This window comes from Coffea eugenioides, chromosome 2 (assembly GCF_003713205.1).
Source record: "Coffea eugenioides isolate CCC68of chromosome 2, Ceug_1.0, whole genome shotgun sequence".
Taxonomy (NCBI): domain Eukaryota; kingdom Viridiplantae; phylum Streptophyta; class Magnoliopsida; order Gentianales; family Rubiaceae; genus Coffea; species Coffea eugenioides.
The window spans coordinates 49,082,334-49,100,935 of record NC_040036.1 but is presented as its reverse complement, the minus strand read 5'-3'; the positions used below and the strand labels follow the sequence as shown (position 1 = coordinate 49,100,935).

The 18,602-nt window shown below is 36.2% G+C and overlaps 1 protein-coding gene across 1 annotated transcript; it reads right to left on the bottom strand.

Moving 5' to 3' along the window:
• Positions 1 to 650: 650 nt before the first annotated feature.
• On the bottom strand, positions 651 to 18,285 carry LOC113763985 (flowering time control protein FY). The gene is made up of 18 exons (XM_027307997.1): positions 17,763 to 18,285; positions 16,515 to 16,606; positions 15,282 to 15,350; positions 14,874 to 14,978; positions 11,420 to 11,515; positions 11,248 to 11,330; positions 11,085 to 11,156; positions 10,876 to 10,973; positions 10,254 to 10,313; positions 10,098 to 10,158; positions 9,929 to 10,016; positions 9,752 to 9,815; positions 8,300 to 8,378; positions 6,045 to 6,134; positions 4,872 to 4,948; positions 4,056 to 4,567; positions 3,226 to 3,471; positions 651 to 1,012 (listed from the first exon to the last, which is right to left on the bottom strand). The coding sequence occupies exons 1-18, from the start codon at positions 18,106 to 18,108 to the stop codon at positions 896 to 898; spliced, it is 2,355 nt and encodes a 784-aa protein (XP_027163798.1). The 5' UTR covers positions 18,109 to 18,285; the 3' UTR covers positions 651 to 895.
• Positions 18,286 to 18,602: the final 317 nt, after the last annotated feature.

The following is an 18,602-nucleotide window of genomic DNA, read 5'->3' as shown; positions in this document are numbered from 1 at the left end:
TATTAAATTTCATTTTCTTGATAATTTTTGAGCGAAAAGACATTATTGCCCTTTTAAAATTTTTATATGATTTGAAACATTTCGTAAATTCGACAATTCTTTTGGGTATAAGGGTAATTTTATAATAATAATATATTAAATAATTAAAATTAAAATGCTCGATAAGACTCGTCGAACCTTCGAACATCGCTTCTGGATGCTCGGACTCGACTCGATAATCTTATCGAGTTGCTCGAACTCGACTCGAACTCGATTTAACCGAGTTCGGGTCAAGCTTTTGACCGAACTGCTAGCGAGCAATTCGATTCAATTACATCCCTAAGTAGTACTACTTACTATGACTCTTTTGTCTTTTCTCTAAGGACTAGGATAGTGGTCCATGTGATGGGGCATTTCCTTTTTTTTTTTTTAAATGTACCAACTTTTCCTCTTATTTCCCTTTGGCGGTCACTAGTATTATGGTTTTGCCTTGATTATCCTCTAACAAGTTGTAGTGTGAAATCTATATTAACTTATTGGAAATCAGGAGTCTACACCAAGGAGTCCAAATTTAGAACAAATTCATGGGTATAAGGGTAACCATCGAAGAATAAAATCTACATTGCATTTTCTTTGGCTCAGTTTCTCAGGTATGAATGCATTTCACAACATTTTGTTACTGAAGAGGTGATGCGATGGTAATACTCAAAAAATTTTGTTTAACAAAATAGTACAACTTAAAGCCTACGAAGTACTTTACTACTTTCTTAACTAAGCAAAAAAGACAATATGGTATCTCAAAAACATTTCAAAGACAAAAATTTCAGAAAATCATACAACAAATTGTATGAGACACAGATATGAGAGCATTTTCCTCCAGTCGAACGCTATGTCTATTCTAATATACAACAATGGCCTACTTATGTGTTTGATTATGTGGTGGCGGACCAGGTGGCAGCGGTGGTGGCATCCCAGATATTAGACCAAAATTTGATGGCAAGCTTCCCATGGCAGGAGGATTCGGGTTCCCAGGCTGCAGCACAAAGACCAAAAAGGTAATGTTAGTTTCAATGAACTAATCCCAAGAAAATTGCTGACATCATGCTTAAGATTTAATGAAAACAAATTAATCTGCATAATTTACACGTGATACTACAGACCCAAACATATGCAGAACCCCCAAAATTATTGTTCACATAATTGTTAGACTAATCAATGGCAAGTTTGTTGATTCTTGACAAGCATGGAAGTTAACTGAGTTGCTTACCGCTGGATGCGATTAGTAACAATAAAATTACCCTTTTAATTAGTAACATAGTCTATTTCTGCAAAATCATCTCTTCCTAAATTAAATAGTCCAATCTTGAGCCAGAAGGGATCAACATAATTACAGGCAAACAGGTTTGAGATTGAATTCAAGTTTATGGCTCTAATTCACCATCCTATCAAGCTCATATATAAATGGCTGAAAAAGTTGATTATAACAGCGAGGCTACATGATTTTTTGTTTGTGCCATTATTCTATGTTATCTTTATGTTGCCTTTTAGGGTAGTAGATTATGCTGACCTCGACCATCACATCCTTTCTCTGCTCATAGTAAGGGTTAACAAGGATACAAAATTAGACGGAGCACGGTCCAATTAGTATGAATCTAAGCAAAGTTGTCATGATAATAAAAAAATCTGAAAGAAATATCAGTAAATTACGCTATTAAAATATTACTCATATATGCACATAGATACACGAAAATGCATCAAACACACTCTCATACCATGTCCATGAAGAGATTAATATGTGTACATGCCATATAGATGTCCATAATCAATTTTTGGAACATAATTTGACCATTTCATGGTAAACTCAAGACTAATGATCTGGAAGGTCCTTATTTACAAATGAAATTAGAGGGGAGGCCTCTGGCTTTCGAAAGACATAGGAGGGAGCTTGATGTTGCAAAACCTTAGTATTTAAGGTGACACTAACATCCATTCATATTTCCTGCCCTGCACTTAACCATTACTGTTGCACAAAAAAATTTTAAATAAGACCATGTTCCTTCAGTGAAAAAAGTTTAAACACGCACCATACTGACAATTACTAATGCAACACCAAAGCAAAACTTTTTAAAACAATCCAAAAACAAATGATGTTACACAATAAGTATAACTTGGGATATCTCATCTACAGAGAAGACGAGAAAGTAAGCAGTGCCAAGAATGCATAATCACCACCGCTGACTTTGGAAGCTGCTCTTCACTGTCAGAAACAGGGAAGAAATCTGACAGGGAAGATCAGGTGTCTATACATAAAGTGTGCCTCTGCTATCAAGGGGCAGGCTAAAGTGTCAGGTCAGACTAACCTAAGGGAACAGACATTCAGCAATTTTTTTTAAGATACAAGTCAACTGGGCAATATCTCATTCAGGTCAACCAGCCTTGGAAAATTATTACTTCTACATGAACAAAATAAGAACATCTACAAGTGTACATCTAAAAACCAACTTACTCAATTCCCATTGAACATTTACATCTTAGTCAGTTCAGAGAGAGCATCATTTGATTCCAGTTTTCTACCACTATTAATATGCTCTGCATTTTGTTCAGCTTCCTTAATAATTATTATAAGGCTTGTTCCAACATCTTTATAAAGCTTCTACTGCTAATCTGCTGTTTTTACTGCCAATTTCTTCGTACTTGCTAATCCTTTACAAGTACCTATACCAAATTAAAATCACCTCAAGGGTATCCAGCATATTCTGTATTTATTTCAGGTAGTATAATTAGAGGTTTCAAAAGAAGAACACAGCCAGCAAAAGCAGAGAGACAGCAGATATGAGGCGTCAGCAGAGGAATAGGTATGGGCAGTCCAACATTATCAGCAATAAACAAGATGGTTGTTTCGGTCAGAACTACCACAGGGCAACCAAGATCATTTAGCCATGGAGGAAACTGAGGCTAGTCATGAAGAAGAATTAATCTCTTTGACTGGAAGGCACTTGAACAAAAACAAGAATTAAAAAAGTAATCATCCACATCTTGACTCGAGAGAATGAATCAATGTTGATTTTACAGATTTCTTTAACAAGCTAGATGCTCAAGGTTAACCAGATTGTAACCAATTTTGTCGTAAAACATCGAAAATCACCAAATGAGGGTAGAATGACAGATTATTTTTAATAACCATGGTGGACAATCTATGAAAAGCATAGGAAAGTACAATTTTATATAAGAATAAATGCTTCTTACCTGGTAGGGATTAAGCCCTGGCATCATTTGCATTTGCCCAGTCTGTGGCCTGTTAAAACCCCCTCCTGGTTGAAACATTTGGCTGCCACTTGCATTTGAAGGGCCTTGCATGTTCAATAATCCATTTGGAATACCACCAGGTGGTATATTGCCTGGTAGTCCAGATCCAGAAGGCATGGCGTTCATGCCCATAAAGTGGCCCTGTGGCATTGGAGGCACCATCTGATTCATATTTCCTTGCATCCCCTGAAGAAAGAAACTACCAATTAGAACAGGATAAAACTTCCTCTTGTTTAACAAACATTCCTCCACACCACCCATTGTCATGTCTTCTCTTCTTCTCCTACCCTAGTATGAAATTAAGAGATCTCCTTTCATTTGCAATCAAGTGAAATACATTGCAAAAGACATTTCTTCCATTTATCCCAAAATAAAAAATCCTTTTCCTTTCTCTTCTCTTGTACGTATAGTTGCAAGAATAAAACGCCCTTCCTGATCTCAAATTTTATTGGTGCCCTCAATATGTTGTAAATTTTGTGATTTCAATGGATGAGTTTTATTGTTTCAAGTACTTTTCTGAATGAAAATCTTGCAGCAGTATTTAAGAGTTGCATGATTTTCCAAGAAGCAATTTAAAAGGAAAATAAATCTTATTCTGAAAATGCATTAGGCTTTTCAACATGCTCACAAGTGCTTACTATATTACAAAAACAACAAACAAGAAAAACTCAATGCCAAAGGGTGATCATGAGGAAGCAAAACAAGATTTCATGTGAAAACAATTGAAAATCATTCTCATTAGTCAATAAGCAAAAGCTTAAAAATAGTACCATTGGACCACCAATAGGCCCTGGAATGGGTAGAGATCCTGGCATAGAAGATGGCATGCTTGAAGGTGTATTAAGGGGTTGTAGCTGGGGAGGAGGACGAGCTAAATGAGGATGTGGTAGCAAAGGTTGATGTGCTGAAGGCTGTAACTGTGGCATATTTGGGGGTGGCACAGGCAGGGATATTTGCTGTGCCATTTGTTGATGCTGCTGCACTAGCTGAGCATTTTGTTGATAAGCTTGCTGCTGATTGGATGAAAGGAGAGATGGATGAGGACCAGGTGGAAGAGGAGGAGCTCCTAAAGGTGTCGATATTGATGTAGGTGGCTTCTGATCTGCCTGAGCAGATGAATCAAGAGATGGAACAGAGAGAGGCATAGCAACACCAATTCCCGGGATTGTTCCCTCATTCCGTGTCAATCCAGATGCAAATGGTCCAGGAGTCATTGGAGCCTCATGTCCAGGAAAATTGCCAGGCATGCGACCACCAATAGCACTGTTCTGCTCACCAAAACCTGCTAAAAATACAAAACATTACGTGACATAATAGTTATGTTCCATATATATCTCGCCTCTTAAGCAGACTTTAGAAAGTGGCATTTAGATGCAGGGTATTTAAAGAACAGTTCAAATGGCCCTGGGAGTTGGGACTAATATCATGAAAGTAAGGACTTTCCAAGAAAATAAAAACAAAAATAGGCCAATTTCTTGCATCCATAAGAGTCTACAGCTCCAAACTGGAGCAATGTAGCCAGGCTAAACCACCACGTCATGCCACAAACCAGAAACAACTTAATCAGGTTTAGTAATTAAAATGACCTGTATTAAATTTCTCACGAGCAGTATCTCCAGGCCTATTTCTGCACCAGAACTTTGTAGTGTGATCATTACTACCACTGCATTAACAATCAATGAAATTGAATCGTAAATCAAATGAACTAAGCTGGTACAGTCAGGCAGTTGAAAGAAAGATGGTCTTCCTCCAAAAAACCAAAAAAAAAAAAAAGGGGGCAGGGGATGATGGTTGCAAATTTTAATGTCCAACGCACAGGAAGGATAAAAGTAAAGCATCAACCTCCAGGACAGGGAAGGTTCCATGAGATAAAACAAGAAAGCTAGCAAATCTTATCGAACTTCGAAAAAATGAAGGGGTCAGAAAATTTCAAGGATGCAGCAAAAAGCCATATTTCCACAGCACTGTAGTTTTCAACTGTTTCTATCAAATTCAACAACAGGTAACTAAAATCATGGTTACAGACACAACAGTTTGCAGCCCAAATCATAAGTTCAAAACACCAAGTCTCAATACAAGATATAACAACTCCAGAGTAGGCGACAATTGAGACCAGTGTTTTTGACACACTGGATCGGCGCTCATGCATGCAAAGTGACAAGGATTTATCAATCAAAGGCATTGAAACAGACACTTTTTAGTTGCACTCTTGAAAGCCTCCATGCCCTCATGGCCGTACATCCGTTGGCTCCAATAAGCAACTACTAAGGCCAGACATTTAGAAGTTCCCCCACCATCCCCCAAAAAGGCTTGTTCACATCTATAAGATACAAAACTGTTTAAATAAGCAGTGCTTGAGCTGGCTAATGAAAATAGGTTTTAACTTCATACAAAATTAAAAAAAAAATGCACGTTTTCAATTTTTTCATCAAATTTTTAAAATTAACTTGGTTTTCAGTTTTAAAAGCAGCTTATAGCTCGTTTAAAGGTCTTGAGAACATGCCCTAAATAGAAAATATGGAACAAAAGACTAGAAAGCAGGGCAATCTAATAAGGAAACCCCAAGGCCAGAAACAACATGCAGACAAGGAAATATACTGTCAGCAGTTATATTCAACAATAGCTTTAAAAGGGTAAAAAAGGAAGGAAAAAAATTTATGGAGTTAAAAGTCTTGTAAAACATTAAAATAAGCTAATAAAAAAAATTACAGAGAGAGAAGAGTTCCAAACAATAAAGAAAAGTTTTACAGAATTCCTACCTGCAGAGGAGATATCCAATAGGATGCCAAGCAAGGTCCCAGACGCTATTATCATGTGCATTTGATATTTCAACCTGAGGAGTTTCATGCCTGCAAAAGGAAAATATTCAGTGATTGCAAGGAAGAGAAAGTGGTCAACAGACAAAGATCACATCAACTGACAGCAACTGCTTAAAGTTACATTATAAGTAAAATTGAAAACTAGCAGGAAGCAATAATGTCCAATTAATTTTATCTATCAGTGCCCTTTTTCCATTTAATAGCCTCCACAATAGCAGTAAGCGAAATTTCAGTCATAATTTTATGTAAAAGGATGTTATAACGATTCCAAAACTTTTATGTTCTCTTTACCACTGACAACCTACCGTCATGTTAAATAACTATAATTAGCAAGAAAAATATGGTCCAGTATCCATGCAAGTTGTTCTGACATTTATAGATCAAACCACATCAACCATTTTCCCCAGCTGACTACTATGGAGTCCAACAACCCAACTTAGCTTAATCATTGCCAAGCAGTTCTTCCTTTCCCAAAAAATAGCCATCTACAGATGACTTTCCTTCTATTGAGACTCCAAGGAGCTGGTCCTTTACCCATTGTCATTGGAGAAGATCCAAATTGTCAAAAACCACCCAAGCCCACCTACCCCACCCACCCCTTGGCACCCCAGCCCTTAATCCATTATAATCATGAGAGGAACATCCCTGTCCAATAGTCATAAACTACCCAACACCCAAACCAGAGGATCCTTTTTCATCCACCAATCCACCAGCCAAATGATATCCTCAGATAACAACTTGCTATCAAAAGCCACCACAAGTTTATAAGAGCCACATACAGCAATCTTAACGAAATACCTTAAAACATTAAGATGTTTGGAAATGGATTCCGCTTAAATGAAACTGGAAGCATCTTTAAAAAAATGAAACTGGAAGCAAACCACAAAACAAAAGTACAAATGTCCATGAAAAGAATGAGTGTATCAACGAGATACAGAAGATGTTAAGAGTCAGTCAAAATTTCCTTAAAAACAAAATATTTCAGAACTAAACTCCATTATTAACTTTCATCATAGCTGAAAACTACAAGTGCTGGAGTTTAATTTTCCTCTAATGGCACTCACTAGATACTTGCTAGACTTTTGTTGTCTCCTTTTGGCACTTACAAAAACTTAAAAAATGCCATATAGTGACATGATATTTTGTGTTAGTTACGGCAACAATATTCCATTGTTTTATGTTCCTCTATATATCCCTGCTCTAATAATTCTCCAAAACTTTTCACATCACATGTCATGGCCTCTTGTAAGAATAAAGGCCAAAAGTTTACTGGAAACTTCACGTTGCATTAACAGATGGCCCATCAACTACAGTTTCCAAGATTGCAAATCATCAATTAACATGAATGATGTTCCACTTTCTAAAATTGATAGATAAAATATCACGTACAATCATGTGGGGTACAAAAACCTATAGGAGAGGAAAAGATGATGGATTGAAGCAATCAAAGACAATAATATTACTTTTGAAACAAATGGAGTATGCATTTGAACCCTCCTCACAGCACTATACTTCAAGCACACTAATCTTTTTACTATGTCAGAAAAGCCAACAACAGAAGTTTTGTTCCCCCACCCCCCGGTCCACTTCTGCTCCACCAGGTGTGCTTGTAATGCTGCCAATCAATATTGAAAGGCAGTCTGTCAAGATAAAGATAAATTGGCTTAACTTTGAGTAGATAAGGAACTAAATTTTGAAGGAAAAGGTACTAAATCAGTACTCGGCCCTTAGATTCAGATTATATGCTGAACTATCTTACTAAACGCTCCAAGAAATTGGACTATCTGTAATCATCATTATACTCTGAGATACTAGCAAATAACCTTGACTGGCAAATTAAAAGGATGATGCTGTCCTAATCAATATCTCAAATTTCAACTCCATGGTTTAGAGTGCAAATGAGGATAAGAAATCAGTTGTTAGCAGATCATATTTCACTTCTGTATTAAATCAAATAAAGGTTTTCATTAACTTAACACTCACATATGTTCAATTATCACATTTTGGGGCTCAAAGAGCATTCCGAACATGGCATAATTGCATAAATGATAACCTTATAATTCAAATAAAATAGATAACTAATATGCATGAAATGGGCAGGAGACAATAGACATCACAGTGATAATCCACTTGAGAAGAGAAAAAGAATTCAGAAGACTGAGTTCATAATCACCAAGTGAAAGCAGAGTATTTACCCAACAAGCCAATGAAATATTGATCCATCGAAACTCCCACTAACAAAATATTCTTCATTAAATGGATGCCAAGCCAATGCTGTCACCCAAAACAATAAATAAATAAAAAGGTTATGAGGAATATATACAAGCATGTATTGTTGAACCCACGCAAAGAGACTAAATGAACACATCAAAGGGGAATAACAAAATGGAAACTAGCACAAAGGCAATAAAATTAGGGCTTAATCTCAAGTTACACTTTGCCTGTGTTCACTTTTATAATAGGCAATGTCCACCCAAAACAATGTTATTGGACAAAAATGCCTGCAATATGCTATTTTTCAATCTGAGATTTATCTGTTCAATTTATATTCCTTCTCTTATTTCTTTTATTTTCCATTTTCTTTTTTTCAATTTTATTATTCCTTCCCTTATGTTTTTCACCAAGCTCCCCATCTCCATCAGTTTATGCAAGGTTTTTTATACCCAATGCAATTTCTTTTTACCGTGACCTATAATTTATTTGTACCATATGTTTCCCAATTCTCACAATCTTGTTTCTTTCAATCATGTAAGCAAGATATTTAATTTAATTCAAGTATAGTTTATTCAGGTCCAATCTACACCTGGGTGTTGTGTATAAAAGGTAGGACCATGGATAGACTGGTGACTGCTGAAGTAACTAAGGGAGGTCTAATTTCTCACAGTTTTGCTAATATGACATGTTTTTCTTGGTTTTGGTTTTTGCAATTTTTTTCTTTGGAGACGCAGGAAAGGGAAAAAAAATGCTAGCCTAAAATTTGTTTTCTAAAATTTGTTTCGCAATGCACCTATTAAGAACAAAGAATAATATTACTGGATTTTGAGGATATTTTTGTCAACAAACATTAAAGTGGGGGTAAAGTGCCAATTCAAAGAAAGCGTGTGGCAGAGTACAACCACCGCAAATGTTCAAAGGGAATTTAGCGCAATTAATCCAATAAAACACAAAATACAAATTAGTACTGTGATTAACTGCCCAGCCAAGAATTATCATTGGAAGGAAAAAAGAGGTGGTCAATTGAGAAACACACAGTGTATACACTTTATATACATACTTGATTTCCAGAGCTTTAAACTTTATAAGTTCAGTCTGCTGCAAATATGAATAATGAACAAGAAGCCACCTAAACAGTGTCATGAAATGGACAAACATATCGGCGATAAACTATAATGTAGTCCATTCAGACACAAGAATTTTTATCATTTTAAGTGCTTCACTCTTACATTTTTTGGCTATTAAGATAAAAAAAAACCATTTAACAGAAACAACTATCTTATATGGCCTAGACCCCATAAATTCAACATATCTACTCAACTACTCTACAAAAATTGGATTCAATATTCAGATATCAAGCATCTCAATCAAATGTCTGTTCCAAGACTATGAATTATCTCAGAAATATATATAACTACATTTAACAAGCATACCTGTGACATCCTTCCGGTGCCCACGAAAAGAGTCAAGCTCCTTCATGGCCCTTATGTCATAAAGCTGTAGATGAAAAACAAAATAATAAGGACCTTTGTGCAAACAGGTGCCCCTATTTTCCTCATTCAACATAAGACTATAGACAACCAATAGCAGCAAGATAAGAGTTGTCCAACCTTAATAATTTGATCCTTTGAAGACGTAAGGACCCAGTTCCCATTTTGATTCCATTTAACACAAAGCACTGTATTCTTATGTCCATGACTGCAAATCCAAGACAATAAACATAAATCAGAGGTAAGGCATCAGAGAAACAGCAACTAAAAACAAGAAAGATATACCGACAATGAACAAAGCTCTCTCCCAGACTTTGCATCCCAAAGCTTTACAAGGTTGTCTTTTCCACCTAATAGAAGCAGAATGCAACACAATCACTAGCTACCTCTCTCAAATACTTAAAAAGCTTCTAACGATTAATTTAGAGATATGAAATATACGTACCAGAAACTAACAATGACTTGGTGGGATGCCAGTCAACACTTTTCACATCCCAACCATGGCCTGCCTGAGTTTAACCGATGTAAAACAAGATTCTTAGGTTACCACATGAAAAAGCTATACATCTTAGAAACTATAAATGCAAATGTCTCTCCCGCCAAAAAAAAAAGATCAACAAGCAATGATCTCAAATTAGATTCCAGTATTTTAAACACCGTTTGAACTGAAAAAGATAAAGTAGTCAATAATATTATAAGGAGTAAATAACTTCATACAAAGTCCAAACCCATTTGCATTCATTTCAAACTTTACAAGGAAGCATAATTAGAATCATTTGGCATTGCAAATAATATAAACAAGGAGTGAGAAAAGGCTTGAAACTAGGAGTTCGTGTTTGTTAGTACTAAAGTTGTTAAAGCCGATATTTGGCATGAAAGATATCCTTGTTCACGAAATAAATAGAAGGCAAATGCCTCTAAAATAAAATTAACTAATCTTGAAACTATATGCCTAAGAGTACATGGGAATTGGGAAAGAAGGAAGAGATTTAAGGCATCAATAATCCAAAAAAAAAAATGTGAAAGTCAATACAATCTCAAAGCTGCCAAGAAATTGAGGACATTACCAGATAGAGAGTACTCTTCTTGACACCGAGCAAAGTCCCAGACCTTAACAGTAGTGTCATCGGAGCAGGAGCAGAATTTCAAATCTGTCCTGCAGAAGCTGGTGAAGAAAAGTTGAATGCCAAAAGAATAAGATCTTTGTAATAATAGATCGTATAGTCTTTCGTAACATAAAAGAGTGTACAAGAACATACTCCAATGTACTATATACCTTAAATCACGGACTGATTCTTTATGCGCAGATTTGTTGGCCTTGACATTGTTCATGTTGTTTTGCCAATACCTACCATCAAGTAAACTGAAGCTTAGACACAATTGCATTGCCAAAAAGAATAGCATATAATATAGTATAAACTATCCTAAACATAACGTACTTAATAGCGCCTCCATCATCACCAGTGACCATCCAGTTATCATTATAACTCCACACCATAGACCTGACCGCTTGATCATGGGCCTACAAGGTAACCAACTTTCCACTGAGTAACTGATGGATTCTTTTCCAATTGGAATAACAAAAAAACAGCACGGATTAGAATTTGACACCTGTAATATCATTTCAAAGTTAAATGACTGCCCATTCCAAAGGGTAAATTCACCACTTTGAGATCCTGTGATGAGACGCCTCCCACTAGGTGTCCACTTTAAACAAGAATAAGAGCTAAAACAAATTAGCGTAAAGCAGAAAAGCTAAAAAATTGCAAACCAGGAAAATTTCCTTATATAGTGAATCAGTTGGCCAAAAATTTAGAAAAAGAAACCATTTATTATATGAAATAGAAAGCAAAAGACTCATTACTAATAGTTGATTATTTCACTTGATCTTGCCAAAAATAAAAAGAGTTACACATCAAATTTCTTTGATGACTAAATTGTTATTTTATATAGCCATAAAGGATTTTCCTTTCACAGCTCCTCTTTAAAGAGTAGCTTATATAAAAGCTTTCTGGTAATCCTGTACTTCTTCCCCCAACACCTCAGTGTACCTGTAATCACTTGGCACAACCAATTGCTGCCAAATACTAGTTAGCGAGAATAAGGTTAATAATTAGATATAAAAAGAAAGAATTTTGATACCGGGAGGATTGCAATTTAATTTGTTGAGCTTTCGCGTAGTTTAACATTATTTTCCCTGTATGCTGTTTTTGGCCGTTTCAGTCCCTAATATATCCTCATACAATAGGCACAAATTTGTATTCTTGGTCAAGGTTGAGGATGCAAATGAGCAGCCATTGCTGTAGACTGCCAATTGGGAATAAAGTAGCCACCATCTGTGGTAATCTGAAAACAGATGGGTATTGCTGGAGCCCATGCTAGTGTTTGGCAATAACATGGAAAGGGTAATTTTTTCTAGGAAGAAATAAAAAACGGGGTGGATTGTAAGGGCATTTTGTGGAGTGAGAAAAGGACCATCCAAAAAGGTAAGGCCAAAACACAAGAACCTGACTCATACCAAACACGACAATACGACGGATAAATTATGACCCACACCAAACTTAAGGGACTAGAACTGAAATTATACCTCCAGATGAGTAAACATGTCAATGGGAATGATTTTGCCCAAGCCCGTCATGTTTTTGTGGGCATGAGTTCACCTTTAAGGCCCAGATATAGACCCAGCAAGAGAATTATGGATCTGGGTCTGGGTCTATAGAATCCGGACCTAAATACCACCAAGACCCATTAGGTGAATATACTTAACAGCTCTGCTTATGCATTGGAAGAATTAATCTTACTCTATGAATTAATAAATGTAACTCAAAATACACCTCGTTATGCTCTATTAGATCTGTGTTGAAATTAAACTCAATACACATTCATGGTTTTAACATATTGAACAACATATTAATAACCATGGGCATCATAGGGTACTCAGATTCATCTTGGTTTTTGACAAGGATTTTTTATCTGAGCCCATTAGTCTTCGAACCTGGGTCTGGTTTTAGTGGTTCCAGCCCAGACAATGCACATTAATATGCCTAAAACGATATTCAAGTTTAATTTCTACATCTCAGAACTAGCTGCCAAATCCCAAGATAAGGTTCCTAGTTTTTCTCTCCACAATCACTAGAACAAGCCTATTAGCTACCCACCTGAGTATAGAGTTGGGTAATAGGTTTTTATAGCTCAGAAGACTAAACATGGACAAATTCAACACACATGCAATTCAAACCAGACACCATTTCAACACATAGATGTCTAAATGTAGTCGAGCAAAATGCATTTGTTACTGGTCTGCCTGAACAAAATCATTTAGGCTTCATCCCAACAGGAGACAGATAAGGGGGGAGTTGGCTTTCAAAGTCAACTTTGGTTGCAGCTCTGATACTAGATCACATTCTAAAAGTTGTTTATCAAGTAATTGCCCAATTTATCGTAAATCTAACTGTACAAACAGGGAAGAGGTGCAGCTCAGCCAGCAGAAAAGCACACAACTAGATCAGCTGCATCAGCATAATCTGTCCAATCAGTAACCAAGAACTTGTAAAAAGAAAGATCATTCTAAATCCAAAAAGAGCATTCATGCTTAGAAATGGCATATGAATGGGATCACACAAATTAAGCTAACAAGGAATTACAAGTTCTGTACCTCCACAATAGGTCTTTGGGTGGCTTTCTCGTGATTAAGCTTCACTATAGCCTTAAAATATTAACCTTTTACATCAAGCACGTACAAAATTTTTATTAAGTATATCCTAACCACGTTTTGAGGTCACCAACTCACCACTTTACTGAAAATCAAACTGAATTTTTTCAATTGATCCTGTAGAACACTATGCAGAGTGGATTCTTTAACTCGGAAGTACAATGAGCTTCCATAATGCACCAAGGATACAATGAAAGCCAATTTCAAAGGTAAAAAATTCTGCCACTACTTTCCTTTTTCTTGGATGCGTATAATACTAAGATTCAGCAAGAGGAAGACGCGGGCACATGATTAATTGACACATTTTCTTTGGGTAAAATTCTGTAATTTTGTGTCATTAATTTTTTGTTTTACTTCAGTTGTATCTATGTTCTTGATGTTCCTGACCTCTTCAATGGTTCAGCCCCATTGGTGGAGTGAGCTTTATAATGGCCAAATTCTACAAAATGTTCAACATTTACCTCCTAGTGCCTTGTCAGCATTTATTTCTCCTTACTTAAAGCTATATCTTTAAGTTTCTCTGCATTCCCTTGTTAAATGAAAATCAGGAGACAGTAATGCGCTTTCTCATTGTTTACTCAGCTATGACATTGTCAAATACAATTCTCCCTCTCTCCCCCTCCTTCCCTCTCTCTCTCTCCCCCCCTCTCCCTCTCCCCACATGAAACAAAAAAAATCCCGAAAGGGGGCAATTCTGAAAAAATACACAAACTAATGGTAGAAAAGGGGCAAGATAGACAAATTGTCAAAGGCAGCTACCAAAATCATCCCGTGAAGGAAGACCTTTTGAGTTACAAATCCCTACGTACCACTGACAATCACACTTTAAAGAAAATTTCAAAAAGTTGCAAAACCCTAGGTGCAAGCCATGTACCACAGAAAACTATCCTCATCAATGAAAATTCAACACCCTCTCAAAAGAATGCATTAATAAAATGTTCTATCTCTATCTCAATGAACCTAAAATGAATCAAAAAATTAGAGAGGGACAGACAGACAGACAGAGACAGAGACAGAGATGACAACAACAGTTTTGGGAATTTGTGCAATTGCATCTCAAAAATTTCAAATGCTCTTCCATAGTTCTAGTGTTGCCTACTGATAACGACATAGAGAGGCTGTTCTCAATTTTTTTTTTCTCAGGCTCAAACTAGGAAACTTGGATATGAAGTCCAATGATTCATCAAGCATCACTAACATTTAAAGGAAAGACTTAGAAATGTCCTGACCAAAAATAAATAAATAAAAGCACATAATATTCTCCAACTAATCAGTCAGATTATTTAAACTAAAAAATAAAGAGAATTGGAGCAAAGGAAGAACAAGAATGAAAACAGACTTGTTTCAACTTACCAGGACGCGATTAATTGAACAACGATTTTTGTTTAGAGAAGTATGTACAAACTTTGCCGCAAAACTAGTGGATGGATTATCTAAATAAGCAGCAGTTGGCAACATCTGCATTAATAATAAGATGGATCATCTAAATAAGCACTCTGAAAAATTTGCACGAATGAAAGACAAAACAATTAGTCTCACTATACAAATCCAAAGTTCGAAAAATAATAATAATAATCGACTAGAGAAAGAAACTTTGTATTTTTGTCAAGGATAGACTAAAGCAAGAACAGAGGTGAAGAAAGAGGGTAAATACATTAATCAAATCTCATTGATCTGAAAAGACACCATTTGTAACTAACTTAGTCGCTTTACAAAATGAAAAGAAATCTAAACGTCACGATATAGATTGTGCAAACTGACATCAACTGCTGCAGCTGGTGTAGGTTGTAAGACTGTCCTATCTCTTGAATCACGCTGCCACATGCGAATCTACATAAAAACATGAATTTATCAGGTCATATTTTCACTCAAAAAGAAAAAAAAGCACACTCAAAATGAAGAGAAGTTTGCTGCTGCCAGTCAAGGTAATTGAACTTGGGATTAAAAGTATAAGACCATGTCTCACTACTTCCAGAGTTGTACAATTGGTAAAACACAGCACCAGTGCTAATTATGCTTCTCTGAAAATACATCTAAACCTTTTTCCAACCACAAAATAAGCCACCATAGAAAGCAAACAAGAAGTAGAAGAACACTCAAAAATCATAAAAGCAGATTTAAAACCAATTCCAAAACAAAATAAAAGCACGAAGGCCTAAAGATTGAATTTAGTAAATGAAATCACTCTTTCTCTTAGAAGTTTTAAGCCAAGCAACTTAGACCAATGTGTATTCCCAAGTTGTAGTTCAGTAATAAGCCATTACCCACTCTACCTATGAGACTGAAAGACTGAAAATATACATATATTTTTTTTTAGTTATTTTTGGAGAATCAAGGACCAAGTAATGATAAGCTTCAGGATTAATATATGAGTAGCTCGAAAACCAGAGGGTATTGAAGTTTGATTCTGCATTTCCATTTTAAACTGGAAAGGCTGAAGACTTGGGAAGCCTCCTTTGAACATATATTGATCACCAGTAATACAAAGCCACATGCTCTGGCTTTTTCTGAAACCAGGATATATATATATGCTTAAAAGCATCCCATTAAGGCTTTGTTAACTACAACTTCAACCCAAGTGCTAAAGTCAGCCACCAGACCTAAAGAATTGTTTTATCTCCTTTCCCAGCTCACCAAAGAAGCATCTAGAACAGAGACTGCATTTTGATAGTGGAACCAGAAGTATAAGAAACTGCAATACCGATCACCTCCACCCCATGTATCATTACTAATGCATTGCCCTTCACTATGTTACCAAAAATGGAACAATAGTAAACTGGAACACTTGATACATGAGGCAACTCTCCAGCAAATAAGAAATAAGCAAGACTAAGATTGACATCAAACAGCCCAATAACAATAATTCATGGATGTTTTAATCTGTTAGTTCTAATAAGATGAATATTTGACAGAAATATACCAAATTTATGTTATGCGTCTATATATATATATATATATATATATATATATATATGTAATTGCGTTCAGTATTACCTGCATAAATCGTACAACAGTGCTGGTATAATCTACTGTTCTTCTTTGCCCAATCTTTCTCATTCTTTTAGCAGCAAAGCTGTCACCATGAGCTGCAAGTTTAAAGGGAAACAAAGCAAAAGAACTAGTCTTAAGAAGTTTAAAATTTCTAAACGAGTAAATTACTCCAGTAGTAAATACAAGTAGATTACTACATTTGAATAAACCATAGAAACATAAAACCAGTATAAGGAAAGCAAATATTCTTTATGTGACTAGCCTCAGATGCCCGTGCTTTCTACAGACACATCATGGTGTAATAAACAATAGAGTAGAAGTCTACTAAGATATTCATAAGTCCAATTTCGAACTAAATTTCAGTTGGATAATTTTGACATTCATAAACATCATAGTTATCTATCCTCCTACAAAACATTCACAGTTTTACTCTGACATTTCCACTTTCTCACACACTATTACCAGCTGGAGTACATTCAAGACTGACCACTTAGGCTTCAAATGACCTAGAACATTTTATTGCACGAGCACTTTACTGGTTTTAAATTAAAAAAATAAGCATTCTTCAAACTTCTAAAACATTGGAGTTAGAATTGGCTAAGTTCTGCAAGAGCTGAAGGAAGCATAAGCAGAATACATACTTGCATATGTGGGTGCATAGATTTCTCTGCAATTAAGTCAAAGGCATCTATATGTATCCCCATTTTTCTCCGCCATACTAAGCAAAGATGATTGCTTTTACTCAAGTAATTGATGCCTCCATGTTTAAATTGCTTCATGGTGTTATTGTTATTTATTCTCATGGAGGGGTTCGAGTGGGGACAACTTGCCTTTCATAGCATGTAACCATAACCACATAAATTTTGAGAAATTCTTCATATGTGTATGTGCCTGTATGTTTACACAGTATAAGTTGGATAACATAAAATAGTAATCAATACATCAAACATCTTTATGCCCATTCAACATAGATAAGATCAGAATCTTCAATTCGCCCTATGTTCAATTCGTTCTAGTTTTCTTGCACACCAGGCTTGGAAAAAATCTAAACAGCCTTCCCCCAATAAAGGTAAAAACAGTACTGACCACAAGTACCACTAAAACTGCCAACCACACTAGTTTGAATGAACAGACAGAATAAATCACATTACACAAACAAACGAAAAAAGTGAAGCATTTAAAAAAAACCAAGAAGGAAAGGGAAAAAAAACTTATAAAGTTCATGTCATTGAAATTTAGGAGAATACTCACAATCGTAAGGGGGGTGAGGATGAAGACTAGGAGGAGGCTGAGCTATGGGATGGTGATAGTCAGCAGGATGAGGCTGAGGAGCATTGAGAGTGGTGGAAGAAGCGGAGGGCTGGCGCATCATGGGAGGTGGACCCGGGAGCTGCTGCTGCTGCTGCTGCTGCGGTGGTGGAGCCCTAGGAAAGTCCACGCCTTGTGGTGGTTGTGGCTGGTGGCGGTTGTGGGGCGGGTACTGGTGGTGCATTTGATGCGGCAGCTGCTGTGGTGGACCCTGTGGCATCGGCGGACCCGGTGGGTGCTGGTGGTGCTGCTGCGGCGGTTGATGATGAGGATCTCCGCCGTACATCATTGCAAAACAAAAATAAAATTTGCAACGAATTGGATGTCAGAAAATTAGGGCTTTATTTTGGTGAATTTTTAGAGAGAGATGGAGAGGTAATAGAACTAGAATCCGTTGATTTGATCTTTCCGGTGAGAGTAAGGTGTAAATTAGCGGGAAAAGTGTTTATTTTGGCGTTTTTATGGCGTGTAGGGTTTTACAGGACTTAAAAGGAGTTGTGAAAATTTTAAATTATGGATAAGGACTATGACTCGAGGAAATTTGTTTCACCTCTCCCATCCCACACCGGTCCCATAAGGATTATTAATTTGAAAAATTATGGATAAGGACTATGACTTGTGTTAATTTTTAGTTTCATAATTTTGTGATGTGGAAAATGTAAATGAGTTAAACTTAAACATAATGTTGATAAAGGAACTTATTATAAAACTAGTTTTGTACCCGTTCATTGAACGGAAATCCTCAAAAAATAATAAATTATTTAGTGAATTTTATAAAAATAT